The sequence below is a fragment of the Phyllostomus hastatus genome, unplaced genomic scaffold, assembly GCF_019186645.2.
Source record: "Phyllostomus hastatus isolate PE091 unplaced genomic scaffold, TTU_PhHast_1.1 phas_scaffold_28, whole genome shotgun sequence".
Classification (NCBI taxonomy): Eukaryota; Metazoa; Chordata; class Mammalia; order Chiroptera; family Phyllostomidae; genus Phyllostomus; species Phyllostomus hastatus.
Window position 1 is genome coordinate 13,443,453 of NW_025334022.1, and position 21,829 is coordinate 13,465,281.

The 21,829-nt window shown below is 37.3% G+C and overlaps 1 protein-coding gene across 10 annotated transcripts in view; it reads left to right on the forward strand.

Annotated features, from left to right (window-relative positions):
• The window catches only part of SYTL4 (synaptotagmin like 4), a 121,942-nt gene that overhangs the window by 63,747 nt on the left and 36,366 nt on the right, over positions 1-21,829 (forward strand). For all 10 annotated transcript variants that reach the window (XM_045817526.1, XM_045817527.1, XM_045817525.1 and 7 more), the window contains 2 exons: positions 17,579-17,680; positions 18,135-18,210. In XM_045817526.1, the coding sequence (XP_045673482.1) occupies positions 17,579-17,680; positions 18,135-18,210 (178 nt within the window). The remainder of the gene's footprint in view (positions 1-17,578; positions 17,681-18,134; positions 18,211-21,829) is intronic.

A 21,829-nucleotide genomic window follows, 5' to 3' on the forward strand; every position in this document is an offset into this window, starting at 1 on the left:
CAACCCAGGCATGTGCCCTGACTGGGAATCAAACCTGCGATACTTTGGTTCGCAGCCCGCCCTCAATCCACTGAGCTATGCCAGCCAGGTATATTTAATCTTTATTGTATATTTTCCATTACCATTTAGTCCCTTTAAACCCCTCTTCCAGCAATCACCACACTGTTGTCCATACCAATGAGTCTTTTTTACTCTTTGATCAATCCCTCCACCCTCTAACATCTCCACTTGCTGTCATTCTGCTCTCCATCTATGCATCTGCCTGTCTCTGTTTTGCTTGTTAGTTCAGATTGTTCATTAGATTTCACAGATGAGTGAAATCATATTGTATTTGTCTTTCGCTGACTGGCTTATTTCACTTACCATAGTGTTCTTCAGGTTCATTCAAACTGTAAAAAGGGTAAAATTTTCTTCTTTTTTTGTGTCTGAATAGTATTACATTGTAGAAATGTCCCATAATTGTTTTATCCACTCATCTACTGATGAACACTTGGGCTACTTCCATATCTTGGCGCTTGTAAATAATGTTGCAATGAACATAGGGGTGCTTATGTTGTACTGAATTAGCATTTTGGGTTTCTTTGGGTATATTTCCAGAAGTGGGATCACTAGGTCAAAAGGCATATCTATTTTTAATCTTTGGAGGTATCTCCATACTGCTTTCCACAGTGGCTGCACCAGTCTGATTGCCCACCAACAGTGTGAAAGGGTTCCCCTTTCTCCACAACTTTGCCACCACTTGTTTGTTCATTTATTTATAATGGCCATTTTGACAGGTGTGAGCTGGTATCTCATTGTGGTTTTTATTTGCATTTCTCTGATGCTTAGTGATGTTGAGCATCTTTTCACATATCTATTGGACATCTTTATGTCCTCTGGAGAAGTGTCTATTCAGGTCCTTTGTCCATTTTTTAAATTGTGTTGTTAGGGGTTTTGTTCAGTTTTGTAACTTCTTTATAAATTTTGGATATTAACCTCTTATCAAATGTATTGGCAAATATATTCTCCCATTCTGTGGGTTGTTTTTTATTTTGCTGATAATTTCCTTTGCTCTGCAAAAACTTTGTAGTTTGATGTAGTGCCGTTTGTTTATTTTTTCTTTTGTTTCCCTTGTTGGGGAGTTATATCCAATGAATTTCTACAAGCAAGGTCCAAGATTTTGCTACCTAAGTTTTCTTCATGATTTTTATGGTTTGGGGTCTAACATTTAAGTCTTTGATCCACTTTGAATTTATTCTTGTATGTACTGTAAGAAGGTAACTTAGTTTCATTTTTCTACATGTATCTGCAATTTTCCCAACACCACTTATTGAATAAACTTTCTTTGCCCATTATATGAGCTTGCTTCCTCTGTTGAATTTTTTTCTAACAGGCACTGATTGTTTTTTAAAATTACTTTATTTTTGCTCAAGTACAGTTGTCTGCATTTCCCCCCATTACTCCCCACTACCCCAGCCATCCCAACCTCCCTCCCCTGATTCCACTTCCCCTTGGTTTTCTCCATGTGTCCTTTATAGTTATTCCTCAAAACGCTTCCCCCCTTTCCCACCATTATCCCTCCCATCTCCCCTCTGGTTACTGTCAGATTGTTCTTTATTTCAATATCTCGGGTTATACTTAGCTTGCTTATTTGTTTGTTGATTAGGTTCCTGTGAAAGGTGAGATCATATGGTATTTGTCCTTTACTGCCTGGCCTATTTCACTTAGCACAATGCTCTTAAGTTCCATCCATGTTGATGCAAAGGGTAGGAGCTCCTTCTTTTTTCTGCTGCATAGTATTCCATTATGTAAATGCACCATGTTTTTTTTTTTTTATCCAGTCATTTACTGATGGGCACTTAGGTTGCTTCCAGCACTTGGCTACTGTAAGTTGTGCTGCAATGAACATTGGGGTGCATAGGTTCTTATGGATTGGTGTTTCAGGGTTCTTAGGATATAATCCCAGCAGTGGAATTGCTGGGTCAAAAGGCAGTTCCATTTTTAGTTTTCTGAGGAAGTTCCATACTGTTTTCCATAGTGGTTGTACAAGTCTGCAAGCCCACCAAGAGTGCATTAGGGTTCCCTTTTCTCCACAACCTCTCCAACACTTGATGTCTGTTTCTTTGTTTATGATGGCTATTCTGACTGGTATGAAGTGCTATCTCATAGTGGTTTTAATTTGCATCTCTCTGATAGCTAGCAATATTGAGCATCTTTTCATGTGTCTCTGGACCCTCTGTATGTCCTCCTTGGAGAAGTGTCTGTTCAAGTCTTTTGCCCATTTTTTAAATTGTGTTGTTTATCTTCCTGGAGTGGAGTCATGTATGTTCTTTATATATTTTGGAGATGAAACCCTTGTCTGAGGTATCATTGACAAGTGTTTTCCCATACAGCTGGTTCTCTTCATTTTAATGCTGTTTTCGTTAGCCATGCAGAAGCTTTTTATTTTGATGAGATTTCATTTGTTTATTCTTTCCTTTATGTCCCTTGCTCTAGGGTACATATCAGTGAAAATATTGCTGCACAGAATATCTGAATTTTTCCTGCCTATGTTTTCCTGTAGGACTTTTATGGTATCACAATTTATATTTAAGTCTTTTATTCACCTTGAATTTTTGTCATATATGGTGTAAGTTGGTGATCAAGTTTCATTTTTTTGCATGTAGCTGTCCAGGTCTCCCAACACCATTTGTTGAAGAGACTATTTTTACCCTATTTTATGCTTCTGCCCCCTTTGTCAAATATTAATTGACCCTAAAGACTTGGGTTTATTTCTGGGCTCTCCATTCTGTTGTATTCATCTATGTGTCTGTTCTTATGCCAGTACCAGACTGTTGTGATTACAGTGGCCTTGTATAGTTTGATATCAGGTATTGTGATTCCTCCTACTTTGTTCTTCTTTCTCAAAATTGCTGCAGCTGTTTGGGGTTGTTTATGATTCCATATAAATTTTTGAAGTGTTCGTTCTATATCTGTGAAATATGTGATTTGTATTTTAATAAGGATTGTGTTGAATCTATAAATTGGTTTGGGTAGTGTGGACATATTGATGATGTTAATTCTTCAATGGAACCATGAACATGTTACATGCTTCCATTTGTTTGTGTTTTCCTTAATTTCTTTCTTCAGTGTTGTGTAGTTTTCTGAGTACAGGTCTTTTATCTCCTTGGTTAGGTTTATTTCTAGGTACTTTATTTTTCTTGTTGCTATATCAAATGGAATTTTGTTCCTAGTTTCTCTTTCTGATATTTCATCGTCAGTATACAAAATGCCTTTGATTTTTGAATATTGACTTTGTATCCCTCTGTTATGCCAAATTCACATATTAGTTTGAGTAGTTTTATGGTGGAGTCTATAGGGTTTTCTATGTATACTATCATGTCATCTGCAAACAATGACAGATTCACATCCTCCTTTCCAATCTGGATGCCTTTTATTTCCTCTACTTCTCTGATCACTGTGGCTAGGACTGTGTTGAATAGGAGTGGTGAAAGCAGATATCCTTGTCTTGTTCCTGATCTTAATGGGAAAGCTTTTAGTTTTTTCCCATTGAGTATGATGTTGGCTGTAGGTCTCTCATATATGGTCTTTATTATGCTGAGGAATGCTTGCTCTATTTGCACTTTGCTGAGTGTTTTTATCATAAATGGGTGCTGTACCTTGTTATCAAATGCTTTTCCCCCATCTATTGATATGATCATGTGATTTTTGTCTTTCATTTTGTTAATATGATGTGTTACCTTTATCGATTTTCAAATATTGTACCATCCTTGCATCCATGGGATGAATTCCACTTGATCATGGTGTATGATCTTTTTAACGTACTGCTGGATGCGGTTTGTCAATATTTTGTTGAGGATTTAAGTGTCCATGTTTGTTGATGATATTGGCCTGAAGTTCTCTTTCTTTCTTGTGTCTTGATCTTGTTTTGGGATTAGGATGATGCTGCCTTAATGAAAAGAGTTTGGGAGTCTTCCCTGTTCTTGGATTTTTTTGAAAACTCTGTGAAAGATAGGGGTGAACTCTTCCTTAAATGTGTTGTATAGTTCTCCTGTGAAATTGTCCAGTCCAGGGCTTTTGAGTGTCCAGAAATTTTTGATTACTGGTTCAGTTTTGTCAGCTGTTACTGGTCTGCTCTGGCTTTCTGCTTCTTCTGCATTCAGTTTAGGAGGATTATATTTTTCTAGAAATTTGTCCATTTCACCTAGGTTTTTAAATTTCCTGGCATATAGTTCTTCATAGTAATTTCTGACAATCTTTTGTGTTTCTGTGGTATCGGTTGTAATTTCTCCTTTTTCATTTCTGATTGTGTTTATTTGGGTCCTCTCTCTTTTTTTGTTGTTAAGTCTGCTTAAAGCCTTGTCAATTTTTTTTTTATCTTTTCAAAGAAGCAGCTCCTAGATTTATTGATCCTTAGAATTGTGCTTTTAGTCTCTATGTCATTTAATTCTGCTCTGATCTTGGGTACTTCCTTCCTTCTCCTTGATCTGGCCTGTCTTTGTTTTTTGTTCCTGGAGTTCTTAGAGGTATAGGGTTAGGTTGTTTATTTGAAATGTTTTTATCTTTTTTAGGTAGGCCTGTATGACTATAAACTTCCCTCTCAGGATGGCCTTCTCTGTGTCCTGTAAGTTTTGGATTCTTGTGAGTTCATTTTCATTTGTTTGGAGAACTTTTTAATTTCTTCATCTCATTCTTGACCCATTCATTGTTTAATAGCATGCTATTCAATCTCCATGATTTTGAGTGTTTTTTTTTCCTTGAGGTTGGTTTGTAGTTTCAGCCCCTTGTGGTTGAAGAAAATGCTTGATATGATTTCAATTTTCTTGAATTTCTTAGGCTTGTTTTGTGACCTATCATGTGGTCTATCTTTGAAAATGCTCAATGTGCATTTGAGAAGAATGTGTATTTAGCTTCTTTGGGATGAAAGGCTCTGAATATATGTCAGTTAAGTCCTTTTGATCTAGGGCATTGTTGAGTGCTGCAATATCCTGGTTGATATTTTTTTTGAAAGATCTATCCATTTTTGATGATGGGGTGTTAAAATCTCCCACTATAATTGTGTTTCTGTCACTATCTTCTTGAAGTCCTCCAAGATTTTCTTTATGTATTTGGGTGCTCCTATGTTGGGTGCATATATATTTACAATGTCTATGTCTTCTTGATGGATTCTTCCCTTGAGTATTATGAAGTGACCTTCTAGGTCTTTTTTTATGGCCCTCTTTTGAAGTCTATTTTGTCTGAAATGAGTATTGCTACCCTGACTTTTTTTTCCTGTCCTTTTGCTTGGAATATTTGTTTCCAGCCCTTCACTTTCAGTCTGTGTAGGTCTTTTGTTCCGAGGTGGGTCTCTTATAGGCAGCATATGTATGGGTCATGTTTTCTTATCCATTCAGCTATTTTATGTCTTTTAATTGGAGCATTTAATCCACTTACATTTAAGTTTATTATTCATAGGTATCTATTCATTTTCATTTTACTTCCTTTGTAGCTGTGTTCCTCTCTCTCTCACTCTTTTTTTCCTTTTCTTAAAGCAGACCCTTTAGCATCTCTTGCATGGCTGCTTCAGAGAAGGTGTATTCTTTGAGGCTTCTTTTGCCTGGGAAACATCTTATTTCACCTTCCATGTTAGTTGAGATCCTTGCTGCATACAGTAGTCTTGGTTGTAGGCCTTTGTTTTTTGTTTTGTTTTGTTTTGTTTTACTTGGAATATTTCTTGCCATTCTCTTCTGGCTTGGAGTGTTTCCATTGAGAAGTCAGCTGCTAGTCTTATCAAGTCTCCTTTGTATGTTACTTCCTGTGTCTCCCTTGCTGCCTTTAAGATTCTCTCTTTGTCTTGGAATTTTTCCATTTTAATTATGATGTGTCTTGTAGTGGGCCTCTTTGTGTTCCTCTTGATTGGGACTCTCTGTGTTTGTTGGATTTGTGTGACTTTTTCTCTCATCAAATTAGGGAAGTTTTCCATTATTACTTTTTCAGACAGGTTTTCTATCCCTTGTTCTTCTTCTTCTCCTTGTGGTATCCCTATTATACAGATATTGTTATGTTGTCCTGCAGTACCCTTAACATGTCTTCGTTCTGAGTCTTTTTTTCCTTTTCTTCTTCTTTCTGGGAGGTTTTTTTTTTTTTTTCTTGTCCTCCAGCTCACTGATTTGATCATCTGCTTCATCGAGCCTGCTTTTGATTCCTTCTTTTGTGTTCTTCAATTTAGAATTTGTGTTCTTTATTTCCTGTTGTCCCTTGTTTATAGTTTCTATTTTCTTTTTCATGTTGATATACTTTGCAGTGAGTTCATCATAATTTCCCCATAGCTTTTTGGTTATTCTCTGTGAACTTGTTGAGCTTCCTTATAACCATTGCTTTAAACTCAATGTCTGATAGTTGACTTGCCTCTATTTCATTTAGCATTCTTCCTGAGGCTTCCTCCTTTCCTTTTGATTTGGGGTTTCTTTGTCTTCTCATTGTTTGTGAGACTCTTCTTTTTAGCCTCTGCTTCTTAAATTGATCTGTTTTGACTCCCTGAGTTTGTGGTGTGAACTTCTATGGTAGGAGTCCTATGAGGCTCAGTTGTGCAGTCTCCTTGGTCCCCTGAGCTTGCTGCTCTTGGGCTGTCATTTATGTTGGTTCTCTGGATGTATTTGGGTTTTTGGTTGTTGTTGTGTCTTTCTTTGGTGGGTCTTTCCCTCCAGCTTGTTAACTGAAGGTCAGTCCACCCACCACATCTTGTATGCTGTTGCACAGCTGCGGACTGGTTGTGTTGAAGCTGGTTCTTCTGTCTGTCCTAGGTTTTGAGGCTTGTCTCTCACTATTGTTCAGTTGTTTGTTCTGGGTAATTTCTGCACCATTTAGTTGTATTTCCAGATTGGTCCTGGGTCAAAGTTCATGTGGCTTCCACTCACTGCTTCACCAGCTTCCTTTATTATCTGTTGGTTATTTTGTTGGTGGTTTCTCTCTTCTAGCAGGTTTACTGGTGTCACAACTCCCACCTACTTTTTTATGTGATCTGCAAGACAAGGAAAGGGTCCTCAGGAAAAAACTATCCAGCCTACAACCTGATCTCAAAATATGAGCTTCCAGAACCAGGGTTCCGGCAAAGGCCAGAGCAGAGTGGACTTAAGGAGATCCCTCTGTCATATATTAATTGACTATAAATGTGTGGGCTTATTTCTGTTCCATTCATTGAACTATGTGTCTGCTTTTATGCCAATACCATGCCATTTCCATTACTATGGCCATATACTATAGTTTGATATTAGGTACTGTGAGTCCACCAACTTTGTTCTTCTTTCTCAGGATCACTGTTCCTGTGTTGGACATTGTGTGGTTCCATATAAATTTTTGAAATATTTGTTCTAGTTCTCTGAAATGTCATTGTAATATTTTTTAATTTAATTTATTTATTTTTAGAGAAAGGGGAAGAAGGGAGAAAGGGAGAGAAATATCCATGTGTGGTTGCCTCTCACACACCCCCTACTGGGGACCTGGTCTGCAACCCAAGCATGTGCCCTGACTGGAAATTGAACTGGTGACCGTTTGCTTCTCAGTCCGGTGCTCAATCCACTGAGCCACACCAACCAGGGCTTGAAATGTTATTGTAATCTTGATAGGAATTATGTTGAAACTATGGATTGCTTTGTGCAATATGGACATTTTAATGATGTTAATTCTATACGTGAACACAATATGTGCTTCCATTTATTTTGTATTTCCTTCAGTTTCTTTCTTCAGGGTCTTATAATTTTCTGAGTGCAGGTCTTTCACACCCTTGGTTAGGTTTATCCTAGGGTTTTTATTCTTACTGTATCAATTGTGAATGGGATTGTTTTCTAAATTTCCATTTCAGTGAGTTCATTATTGACATATAAAAATGCAACTGATTTCTGGAAATTAATTTTGCATCCTGCTACTTTGCTGAATTCATTTACCAGCTCTAGCAGTTTCTTGGTGGAATCTTTGGGGTTCTCATTTTTTTTAAATGTTGTTCTCTTACACTTGTCCCAATTCATCCCCATTGCTCTCCCCTACTCCACCAAAACCCTCCTGCTCCCACAGTCAGTCCCTCCCTGTCACCCATGTCCATAGGTCCTTCAGACTTGTTCCTTGAGTAGAGTTTTCCCTTCTTTCCCCCATTATCCTGCTGTCCCTTCCCATCGGGTCACTGTCAGTCTATTGCTAGTTTTCATGCCTTTGGTTCTATTTTGCTCATTTGTTTGTTTTGTTCATTTTTTTTAAAGTCAGTGAAGTAATTTTCTCCTATTTTAATTTTGAAGATTCCATGAGTTTTTTTTTAAAGATTTTATTTTTATTTATTTTTAGAGAGGGAAGGGAGGGAGAAAGAGAGTGAGAGAAACACACATCAATGTGCGGTTGCTGGGGGCCATGGCCTGCAACCCAGGCATGTGCCCTGACTGGGAATCGAACCTGCAATGCTTTGGTTCGCAGCCTGCGCTCAATCCACTGAGCTACGCCAGCCAGGGCAGTTTTGTTCATTAGTTGCCACTTATATGTGAGATCATATGGTATTTGTCTTTCACTGACTGGCTTATTTCACTTAGCATAATGCTCTCCAGTTCCATCCATGATGTGACAAAAGGTAAAAGTTCCTTCTTTCTGCTGCATAGTGTTCCATCATGTAAATATGCCACAGATTTTTGATCTACTCGTTTATGGTTGGTCACTTAGCCTGTTTCAAGCACTTGGCTATTGTAAATAATGCTTCTATGAACCTTGGGTACATAGGTTCTTCTGAACTGATGTTTCAGGATTCTTGGTGAATAGTCCCAGCAGTGGGATGACTGGATCAAAAGGCAGTCCCATTTCTAGTTTTTTGAGGAAATTCCATACTCTTTTCCCCAATGGCTGCACCAGTCTGCTTTCCCACCAACAATGTACCAGGATTCCCTCTTGTCTACAACCTCACCAGCACTTGTCATTTATTGATTTATTAAATGGTGGCCATTATGACCAGTGTGAGGTTGTACCTCATTGTAGTTTTAATTTGCATGTTTAATGACATTGAGCATTCTTTCATATGCCTTCAGGCCCTCTGAATGTCCTCCTTGGAGAAGTGTCTGTTCACATCCTTTGCCCATTTTTTACCTGGATTGTTTGTGTTCCTGCTGTCGAGCCATATGAGTTCTTTATATATTTTGGAGATCAGCCTTTGCCTGAGGTATTACTGGCAAAAATGTTTTTCCATACATTTGGCTCCCTTTTCATTTTGCTGATGTTTTTGTTAGTTGTGCTGAAGCTTTTTAATTTGATGTAGTCCCATTTGTTTATTCTTTCCTTTGTATCTCTTGCCCTAGGAGATATATTAGCAAAAATATTGCTGTGTGGGATATATGAAATTTTACTGCCTATGTTTTCCTCTAGGATTTTAATGGTGTCACAACTTAGATTTAAGTATTTATCCATCTTTTTAAAAATAGATTTTATTTATTTATTTTTAGAGAGAGGGGAAAGGAAGGTTAAAGAGAGGGAGAGAAACATCAATGTGTGGTTGCCTCTCATGCTCTCCCTACTGGGGATGTGGCCCGCAACCCAAGCATGTGCCTTGACTGGGAATCAAACCAGCAACCCTTTTGTTCACATGTCAGCACTCAATCCACTGAGCCACACTAGTCAGGGCAAGTCAAAAGACATTACATCTGCTATTACATCTTGAGTTTATTCTGGTGTATGGTGTAAGTTGGTGGTTGAGTTTGATTTTTTTGCACATACCTGTCCACACCTACCAACATGATTTATTGAAAGGGCTACTTTTATTCCATTTTATGTTTCTGCCTGCTTTGTCAAATATTAATTGACCGTAGAGACCTGGATTTATTTCTGGGCTCTCTATTCTGTTCCACTAATCTATGTGTCTGTTATTATGCCAGTGCCAGACTGTTTTGATCAGGGCCTAGTAATATAGTTTGATATCAGTTGTTGTGGTCCCTCCTACATTGTTGTTCTTTCTCAAAAGTGCTGAGGCTATTCAGGATTATTTATGTTCCATATAAATTTTTGAAATATTTGTTTTATATCTGTGAAACATGTCATTCCTATTTTAATAGGGATTGTGCAATATCTATACATTGCTTTAGGTACAATGGACATTTTATGATGTTTTTTCTTCCAATCCATGAACACAGTATATGCTTCCATTTATTTGTCTCGACCTTAATTCCTTTCTTCAGTTTTGTATAGTTTTATGAGTACAGGTCTTTTACTTCCTTTTATAAAGAAGGAACTCTTAACTTTATTCTTATGTACTTTATTTTTCTTGTTGCTATATCAAATGGGATTTTTTTTCATAGTTTCTCTTTCTGATATTTCATTGTTGGTGTACAAAAATGCCTTCAATTTCTGAATATTGACTTTGTATCCTGTGTTTTGCCAAATTTATTTATTAGGTCAAATACATTTTGTGGAGCCTATAGGACTTTTTTATGTACACTACCATGTCATCTGCAAATAATGACAGTTTTACTTCTTTCTTTCCTATTTGAATGCTTTTTATTTCTCTTTCTTGTCTGATTGCTGTACCCAGGACTTCCAATACTATGTTGAATAAGAGATAAGAATGAACATTCCTGTCTTGTTCCTGATATTAAGAGGAATGCTTGTAGTTTTTGCCCATTGAGTATGATGTTGGTAGTGGGTTTGTCATATGGGGTCTTTATTAGTTTTAGGTATGTTCCCTCTAATCCCACTTTGTTAAGAGTTTTTAACATAAATTGAGGCTGCATTTTATCAAATGTTTTTTTCTGCATCTATTGATATGATCATGTGGTTTTTATCACTCATTTTTTTCTGGTGAATTACCTTTATTGATTTGTGAATGTTGTACCAACCTCCATTCCTGGAATAAATACCACTTGATCATGTTTTTGATGCATTGCTGTATTTGATTTGCTAATATTTTGTTGAGGATTTTAATGTCTGTGTTCATCAGGATATTGGTCTATAATTTTCTTTCTTTGTAGTATCTTTATCTGGTTTTGGAATTAATATAATTCTGGCCTATTAAAATGAGTTTGGGAGCCTTCCCTCCTTTTGATTTTTATGAAATAGTTTGAGAAGGAGAGGTTTTTGTTTTTCTCTGAATGTTTGGTAAAATTCACCTGTGAAGCCATCCAGTCCAGAGATTTTGTTTGTTGGGAGTTTTTTGATTAGTGCTTCAGTTTCACTAGGTGTAGTTTCTCTATCCAGATTCTCTGATTTTTCCTGATTTAGTTTTAGAAGATTGTATGCTTGAAGAATTTATCCATTTTGTCCAGTTTGTCCAGATGGTGTAATATAGTTGTTCATAATATTTTCTTACAATCCATTGGTGTCAGTAGTTATTTCTCACCTTTTATTGCTGATTTTATTTATGTGTCCTCTCTCTTTTTTTCTGAATGAGTCTAAGTAAAGTTTTGTCAATCTTCTTTATTATTTCAAAGAAGCAGCTCTTGGATATTTTGATCCTTTATATCTTTTTTTAGACTCTATTTATGTTTGGATCTTTATTATTGCCTTCCTTCTACTCACTTTGGGTCTTGTTTGTTCTTTTTAAATTCTTTTAAGTGTAAAGTTAGATTGTTTTTGATCTTCTTGTTTGTTTTTGATAGGCCTATACTGCTATGAATTTACCTCTTCAGATTGGTTTCCCAGTTTCCCACAGATTTTGGATTGTTGTGTTGTCATTTTCATTTGTTTCAAGTTATTTCTTTTATTTGTCTTGACCTTGTTGTTGGCCCACTCATTGTTTAATACCATGTTATTTAGCTTCTATGTGTTTGTGTGTTTGTCAGTGTCCTGCTTGTGATTGATTTCTAGTTTCAAACATTGTGGTCAGAGAAGATGCTTGATGTGATTTCAATCTTCCTAAATTATTAAGACTTATTTTGTTTCTCACATGTGGTCTATCCTAGAAGATATTCCATATATACTTGAAAAGTATGTATATTCTGTTTTTTCTGGGGTGAAATGCTCTGAAGATAATTAAATCTATTTGATCTAGTGTGTCATTTAAGACCACTCTTTCCTTGTTGATTTTCTGTCTGGAAATTCTATCTATTGAAGTCAATGGTGTGTTAAAATCCCCAACTATGAGTACATTTCTGTCTATCTCTCCCTTTATGCCAATCAAGATTTGCTTCACATATTTAAGTACTCCAATTTTGGGTGCAAAAATGTTTATTAAGGTTATATCCTCTCATTGGATTATTCCCTTTATCATTATATAGTGTCTTTCTTTGTCTCTTACATTATATAGTGTCTCTTCTTTGACTTGGTTTTAAAGTCTATTTTGTCAGATATAAGTACTGCCATCCCAATTTTTTTCCTTTACATTTTCATGAAATATCTTTTTATATCCCTTTATTTTTAGCCTGTGTGTAACTTCCAATCTAAGATGAATCTCTTGTAGGCAGCATATATATGGCTCTTGTTTCTTATCCATTAAGCTACCCTATGTCTTTTGGTTGGAGCATTTAAGCCATTTACATTTCCGGTGATTATTTAAGGTGATACATATTTAGTACCATTTTATGGTTAGACTATTTCCTCTTTTTTTCCTTCTGTTTTTATTCTTTCTTAAGGCAAGCCCTTTAACATTTGTTGCAATACTGGTTTGCTGTTAATAAATTCCTTTAGCTTTTTGTTGTCTGGGAAGCTCCTTTTTCCTCCTTTAATTTTAAATGATAACCTTGCTGGGTAATGTAGCCCTGGTTGCAGGCCCTTGCTTTTCACCTCTTTGAATATTTTATGCCACCTGCTTCTAACCTGAAATTTTTCTGTTTAGAAATCAGATGACAATATAATTGGTGCTCTCTTTTATGTAGCTACCTGCTTTTCTCTTCCAGCTTTTAGGATTCTCTCCTTGTGTTTAATAATTTCCATTTTAATTAAGGTGTGTCTCAGTGTAGGCCTCTTTGGGTCCGACTTGTTTGGGACTCTCTGTGCTTTCTATGCTTATGTGTCTTTTTCCTTCAAGAGATTACGGAAGTTTTCAGTCATCATATCTTCAAATAGGTGCTCAATCCCTTGCTCTTTTCTGCATCTGATATTCTCATGATGCGAATGTTGTTACGTGTCATGTTGTCCAAAATGTTTCTTATGTTCTCCTCATTTTTTAAAAAAAATTTTGTTTTTTTTTTTGCTGCTCTGTCTGCGTGTTTTTTTCTGGCTTGTCTTCCAAGTCACTGATTCAGTCCTGTGCTTCATCTTTTCTACTGTTTATTCCTACCAGTGTATTATTTGTTTCAGATATTGCATTCTTTATTTCAGACTGCTCCTTTTTTATGGTTTATATGTCTTTTTTCATGCTGTTGAATATCCTTATAATCTTTATAAACTCTCAATCTGATATATTACTTGTCTGCATTTCATCATCTTCTTCTTCATTCTTCTTCTGGAGAATTCTCTTGTTCTTTCATTTGGGGTCTGTTTCTTTGTATTCCCATTTTGGCTGCTCCTTTGTATTTGATTTTATGTATTAGGTAGATCTCCAAAGACTCTGGTGTAGGCCTTTGTCAGATGCTACTTGTGACTGGCCCCAGTCAACCTTTTTGGAGCTATCTGTGATCCAAGGCATGTGGCTCCCTCTGCTGGGCCTGTTTGTGTGCAGAAAGAACCAGGCTGTATACCAAGGCTGGCTTTTATCCATACTGGGCCCTAGGGAGGTTCAGCTGAAGTCTCATAGAGCTCCCAGAGATGTACTTTAGTTGTAAAACTAAAGAGTGATATAGCCTCAAGCTCTAATCAGCAGCCCTAAAGCTCCAGACTGTGGGACAGAATTATGCCTGTGGATGGGGCTATTGCTTCCCCTTAGGCTGATGCCATTCAGAGAGGAGTGCTCTGACTGAGAAAGATGACTTCTGCTGTATGGGGAATGACTTAGCATGAGGATCCTGGTAGCTGCTAATTCCGTTCTCTCTGCAGAAGCGTGGACCCCAGACTCCCCTAAGTGTCTGTAGTCCACTCTTCCCTGCCTCTGTTGGAGCCCAGGGTAAGTGGCTGCCATCGAAAATTTGTGAATTGTGCCTTTCAGAGCTTCTTTGATCTTCAGCTATCTCTCCCAGACAGACAAAAAACCCTGCTGCTTTTTACAGCTGGATGGTATCTGGGTTCCTTTCTGGGTCTGGTATTGTAGGCTGGGGAGCCAATTTAAGGTTTAGACCTCACACTTCTCAGGGGTAACCCTCTGGCTGCTGAAATATCCCTCTGGAGCTTCATCTGCTGCACATGGGAGCCTAGCCAGCCCTCTCCCACCTCTGCATTCCCTACCAGTCTTGTTGTGGTGAAGTTGTTTCTTCTGTCTGCCTGTGGTTATAAGGCTTCTCTCCAGGTAGTGTTCAGTTGGTTATCCCAGATGATTTCTGTACAATCTTGTAATTCCAGATTGGTCCTGGGAGGAGGTTAGCATAGCTTCTACTTACTCTTCCACCATCTGGGATCTCACATGTTATTTTTTCTTTTTCTAAATTGAAGTAAAATTTACATAGCATAAAATTAATCATTCTAACACTTTATACAATTCAGTGGCTTTTAAGTACTTTCGGAATGTTCTGCAGCTATCACCACTATCAAATTTTAGAACATTTTTTATCACTCTGAAAAGACATCCTATACCTATTAAGTAGTTATTCCCCATTTCTCCCAGCTGCTAATGTACTTTCTGTCTCTACGGATTTGTCTATTCTAGACATCTTGCATAAATGGAATCAATAAAATGTGGCTATTTGTATCTGGCTTCTTTAACTTAAAATAATGTTTTTTAGGTTCATCCATGTTGTAGCATGTATCAGAACTTCATTTCTTCTTACTGTCAATAATATTTCACTGTATGTATAAACCACGTTTCATTTATCCATTCATTCATTCATGAACATTTGGGTTGTGTCCCCCACTGGCTATTATGAATAATGCTGCTATGAACATTTGTGTACAAGTTTTTCTGTGGATACATGTTTTCAGTTCTCTTGGATATATACCTAAGTGTGGGCTTGCTGGATCATATGGTAATTCTATAGTGGATTTATATTTTTAAAAGCTCTGTTTGGCTGTTGAATTGAGGATAGATTGTGTGGGGACAAGGACATAAGTAGGGAGTTCAGTTAGGAGGCTATTGCAACCACCCAGCAGCTAGATCATGATGGTTTGGACCATAATAATGCACTGGAGAGGGTGAGAACTGGTCAGATTCTAGATATACATTGAAGAAAGAGCCAAGAAGATTTGCTAACACACTAGATGTGTGTTTTGAGAGAACAATGGGAGTCAAGGGTGATTCTTAAGATTTTTCACCTGAGAAAAGAAAGGAGGGAGTAGCTATTTGATGAAATTGATGGAAGAGCAAGTTGTGGGGAGGATTAGAGCTTTGGTTTTGGACTTGCTGTGTTTTAACATCCAAGCAGAGATGTCAAGTAGGTTCTTGAAAATATAAGTCTGGCATTTGAGTTAGAGATAAATATAGGAGTTACTAATTTATAAATAATATGAGACTAGATAAGATAACTTAGGAATAATTCTAGATAGTGAAGAGAAACAATCCAAGGAATAAGTCTTGACACATTCAAATGTTAGAGGTCTAGGATACCAGGAAAGACTAGCACAGGAGACAGAGGAGTAGCCAGTGAGGTCAGAGGAACAGGAGAGTTTGATGTCCTGGCAGCCAAGTGAGATTACTTAAGATATTTTTTTTTCTTTTCTTGATGCTCTCACAATTTTCTTAAGGTAAGGGGCCCAGGAATTTTGGCCTATCTTTTAGAGATGAAGATTGTTTGTTTGAATGCCTAAGGTCATTCTTCATTAGGCTGAAAAATATTTCTGCTCTTCTGAATACTGTCTTTAAACCATACTGCTTATTTATGTATATACTTTAAACCCCACTGAGGGTATTTAGTCAAGAATTCAGTCAATAAATATGTGAGTGTCCTGTCTATGCTAGTTTCTCTTCTAGTCATTGGGAACACAGCAGTGAACAAGATACATGATTGCTGATCTCACAGAACTTAGTCTAATGGAGAAAGACATTAAACAAATCATTTGTTTAAATTATTGAACAAATTAATTTCCTTAAAGGCAAACAAATAATTATATATGTCATGACTGCTACAAAGAAGTGAAAATGCTTTAAAAGTACAAAGGAAGGTTATTAATGCAACCTTGGGGTGCCATGGCCAGAGAGTTATGAAGGGATTGACTTGTAAGGAGAGACCTGAAGAAGGAGTAGATTTATCCAGATGAAGAAAAATGGCTATTATGAAAAGAACACCCCAGACAGAGAAAAGAGGGAAGAGGGAGAGTGTTGTCATATTAAGGGAACTGAAAGAGCTTCATCATTGTGGAATTTAAAGTATAAGACGAGGTCCTTTGTCCATGGGCAAAGGATCTGAACACACACTTCTCCAAGGAGGACACACAGAGGGCCCAAAGACATGAAAGGATGCTCAGCACCACTAGCCATCAGAGAGATGCAAATTAGAACCAAAATGAGATACCATTTCACACCAGTGAGAATGGCCATCATAAACAAATTAACAAACAACAAGTGCTAGCGAGGTTGTGGAGAAAAGGGAACCCTAGTACAGTGTTGGTGAGAATACAGACTGGTGTAGCCACTGTGGAGAACGGTATGGTATTTCCTCAAAAACTAAAAATGGAACTGCCATTTGACCTGGAAATTCCACTGCTGGTATAATACCTTAAGAACCATGAAACACCAATCCAAAAGAACCTATGCACCCCAATGTTCATAGCAGCACAATTTTACAATAGCCAAGTGCTGGAAGCAACCTAAGTGTCCATCTGTAAATGAGTGGCTCTAAAAACTATAGTACATTTACACAACAGAATACTGTGCAGAAGGAAGAAAGAAGGAGCTCCTACCTTTTGTGACAGCATGGTTGGATCTGGAGAGCATTATGCTAAGTGAAATAAGCCAGGTGGTAAAAGACAAATACCATATGTCACCTATAGGTGGAACCTAATCAACAAAACAAGCAAGCAAAATATAACCAGAGACCTTTAAATAAAGAACAAACTGACAGGAACTGGGGGGGTAGGGATAATGGGGGGAAAGGGGGGTCATCAAGGAACTATGTATAAAGGACACATTGGCAAAGCCAAAGTGGGGTAGGGATGAGGGTGGGAGGTGGGGATGCATGGGGTGGAAGGGGGTGATTGGGGGAAAATGGAGACAACTGTCTCCATTTGTTATATCGGTACAACAATATAAAGAAAGAGAGAAGGGGGAGGGAGGGAGAGAGAAAAAGGGAAAGAAAAGAAAAGGAAAGAAAGAAGGAAGGGAGGGAGGGAGGGAGGGAGGAAGGAAAGGGAAGGGAAAGGAAAGAAAAGGGAAAAAAGAAAGAAAAGAAAGAAAGAAAAAAGTATAAAGTGAGAGATGGAGGGTAAAAGATGAATGCTGAGAGGTGAGGATTTTCTTGACATGCTAAGGAATTTGGACTCAATCCCAAAAACAATGGGGAATCACTGAACGGTTTTAACAGTACTCAGATATTTATCTTAGCAAAATCATTTAGGCTGCCATTGTCAATGGGTTGGAAGGAAGCCTGATGCCTGGTAGGACAGCCCACTTCCTTTATATCTTGGCTCTTGGGTTTTATTCTAGTGTGCCATTTGAAGTGCCCAAGCTGAAAAGTGGAAAGAGTGCACTGGATGCTGAGAGTGAGAGTCTGGATAGCTACACGGCTGACTCAGATAGCACATCCAGGTGAGATCTCCCAAAGTCCCTGTGCATCTGCTCAACCCAAGTTCCCAGTTTGTTCTCCAGCATGAGGATGTAGGGTACCTATACCTTCAGTATTCCTGATTTCTCCTCAGCAAGTCAAATGAAGTCTCTCTGACCTTGCTACTAGTCTTTCTATAGTACTTCAATGGTTGTCTCTCATCACAGCCTTCAGGAGCACACTAACTTCCACAGGCTACTGCACCTTGGAGGAATCTTCCTGGACCAACAGAAACATGATGCTGTCCTTTAGGAATGTTTGTGTTTCCGCAAAGTTGCTTATGTTCCTTCTAGGGAAATCTGATGTGAAATTAACATTCTGGATTTGGTTGCTACAATGACCCCAATCCAGTGGCTCTCCTTCCATAGAGCTTGGGTTCCTAGATAGAACAGGAAGGAGAAGAGGTAGTTTTGCTTTAACTTCTGTGTCTACCTTCAGGAGAGACTCTCTGGATAAATCTGGCCTTTTTCCAGAATGGAAGAAGATGTCTGATCCCAAATCTCAAGTAGAAAAGGTAAATACCTCTCTCTCTCCTCCCACTTTCTCTTCACTCTCCCCCTCCCTGCTCTTTCATTTATCAGGAAGAATTTAAATGAAAAATTCAACTGAATAAATTTTACTTCAGATTCTCTTCAGAGCATTTTCTAAGGTTCTGCTTAAAACAAGAGAAAGTAGGTTTTGTACTACTTCCTAGGATTAAATTAAATTCCCAAGATTAAGCTTTCCTTTAAGTTTGTAATAGTTTAGCGAAACTCAGCCTTCTTCTTTTTTCATTTTTACTAACTTTTTAAAAATTTATTTTTCTATTACAGTTTACATTCAATAATATTTTGTTTTAGTTTCAGGTGTACCACATAGTGGTTACACAACCATGTGTGTTATGAAGTGAACACCTCAATATTTCATGTACCGACTTGGTATCACATGTAGTTATTACAATATTGACTATATTTCCTATGCTACAATTTATATTTTGTAATTATTATGTAACTACCAATTTGTACTTCTAATCACTTTACCTTTTCCACTCAGTTCCCAAAACCCTCCCCTCTAGCAACCATCTGTCTGTTCTCTATGTCTATGAATTTGTTTCTATTTTATTTTTTTGTTCTTTACATTCCACATATAATTGAAATCATATGCTATTTTTCTTTCTGTGTCTGACTTATTTCTTTAGCATAATACTCTCTAGGTCCATCCATGCTGTCACAAATGGTAAGATTTCATTCTTTTTATGGCTGAATAATATCCCATTATATATATCACTACTTTTTTATCCACTTGTCTGTAGATGAGTACCTAGATTGCTTTCATATCTTGCCTGTTGTAAATAATGCTGCAATGAACATAATGGTGTATATCTTCCTTCAAATTAGTGTTTTTCATTTATTTGATTGGATCCTAAGATGTGAAATCACTGAGTCATAAGGCAGTTCCACTTTTGATTTTTTGAGGAACCGACACAGTTTTCCAAAGTGGATGAACCAAGTTACAATCTCATCAACAGTTCATGAGGGTTCCCTTTTCTCCAGATCCTTACCCACACTTGTTTGTTGATTTATTGATAATAGCTAATCTGACTGGTGTGAGGTGATATGTCATTGTGGTTTTAAGTTTCATTTCTCTGATGTTAGTGACATTGACCATCCTTTCGTATGTCTCTTGGCCATCTGTATCCTCTTTGGAGAAATGTCTATTCAGGTCTTCTACCCACTGTTTGACTGGATTGTTTTTATTGTTGTTAACTTCTCTGAGTTCTTTTATTTTTATTGTTAAACTTTTAATTTTTATTTTATATTTTTAAACTTTATTGTTGTTCACGTATAGTTATCTGCATTCCCCCCCACTGCCTCTCCACCCCAGTCATCCCCAACTTCTTCCCCTGATTCCATCCCCCCTTGGTTTTGCCCATGTGTCCTTTATACTTGTTCCTCAAAACCTTCCCCCCCTCCCCCCATTATCCCTTCTCACCTCCCCTCTGGTTACTGTCAGTTTGTTCTTAATTTCAATGTCTCTGGTTATATTTTGCTTGCTTGTTTGTTTGTTTTGTTGATTAGATTCCTGTTAAACGTGAGATCATATGGTATTTGTCTTTCACTGCCAGGCTTATTTCACTTAGCATAATGCTGTCCAGATCCATCCATGCCTTCTCAAAGGGTAGGAGCTCCTTCTTTCTTTCTGCTGGATAGTATTCCATTGTTTAAATGTACCATAGTTTTTTGATCCATTCATTTACTGATAGACACTTACATTGCTTCCAGCACTTGGCTATTGTAATTTGTGCTGCTGTGAAAATTGGAGTGCATATGTTCTTTTGGATTGGTGTTTCAGAGTTTTTAAGATATAATCCCAGCAGTGGAATTGCTGGGTCAAAAGGCAGTTCCATTTTTAGGTTTCTGAGGAAATTCCGTAGTGTTTTTCACAGTGCCTGCACCAGTATGCATCCCTACCAACAGTGCACTAGGGTTCCCTTTTCTCCATATCCTCTCCAACATTTGTTGTTTGTTGATTTGTTTATGATGGCCATTCTCACTGGTGTGAAGTGGTATCTCATTGTGGTTTTAATTAGCATCTCTCTGATGGTGAGTGATGCTGAGTATCTCTTCATATGTCTCTGGGCCCTCTGTATGTCCTCCTTGGAGAAATGTCTGTTCAGGTCTTTTGCCCATTTTTTAATTGGGTTTTTTTGTCTTCCTGCTGTGGAGTTGTGTGAGTTCTTTATATATTTTGGAGATCAAACCCTTGTCTGAGGTATCATTTGCAAATATGTTTTCCCATATGGTTGGTTCTTTTTTAATTTTACTGCTGTTTTATTTAGCCATACAGAAGCTTTTTATTTTGATGAGGTCCCATTTTTTATTCTTTCCTTTATGTCCCTTGCTCTAGGGGACACATGGGTGAAAATATTGCTGTATGGAATATCTGAGATTTTCCTACCTATGTCCTCCTCTAGGACTTTTATTATATCACAACTTATATTTAAGTCTTTTACTCACCTTGAATTTATTTTTGCATATGGGGTAAGTGGGTGATTGAGTTTCATTTTTTTGCACATAGCTGTCTAGCTCCCCCAACTCCATTTGTTGAAGAGGCTATTTTTACTCCATTTTATGCTTCTGCCCCCTTTGTCAAATATTAATTGACCATAGAGACTTGGATTTATTTCTGGGTTCCCTGTTCTGTTCTATTCATCTATGTGTCTGTTCTTATGCCAGAACCAGGCTGTTTTGATTACAGTGGCCTTGTAATACAGTTTGATATCAGGTATTATGATCCCTCCTTCTTTGTTCTTCTTTCTCAAAATTGCTGCAGCTATTCTGGGTCATTTTTCAAAATTGCTGAAGCTCTTTGAGATCACTTATTGTTCAATATAAATTTTTGAAATGTTTGTTCTCTATCTGTGAAACATGTCATTGGTGATTTTAATAGGGATTCCATTGAATCTATAAATCACTTTAGGTTCTGAGTTCTTTATAAATTTTGGATATTATCAGGTGTATCATTAGCAAATGTGTTCTCCCATTCAGTAAGTATTCTTTTCATTTTGTTGGTTATTTCTTATGTTTTGCAAAAACTTTGTCTTTTAATATAGTTCCACTTGTTTACTTTTTCTTTTGTTTCCCTTCCTTGAGAAGGCATATCAGAAAACATATTACTAAGGGAAATGTCAGACAGTTTACTGCGTAAGTTTACTGTTAAGAGTTTTATGATTTTGGGTCATAAACTTAAGTCTTTAATCTGTTATTCTGGTATGTGATGTAAGGAAGTGACCTAGTTTATTTTATTTTATTTTATTTTATTTTATTTTATTTTATTTTATTTTATTTTATTTTATGTGTCGATCCATTTTCCCAATACCATTTATTTACTTATAAATTTATTTTAATTCTCACCTGAGGATATGCTTATTTTTTATTGATTTAAAGAGGGAAGGAGAGAGAGAGACGAGAAGGGAAGGGAAGGGAAGAGAGGGGAGAGGAGGGGAAGGGAAGGGAGGAGAGGGAAAGGAAGGGAGATATGAAAGAGGGGTATGAAAGGGAAACATTGATTGGTTGCCCCCTGTACATGCCCCGACTGGGAATTGAACCCATATCCTTTTGGTTTATGGGACAAGTCTCCAACCCACTGAGCCA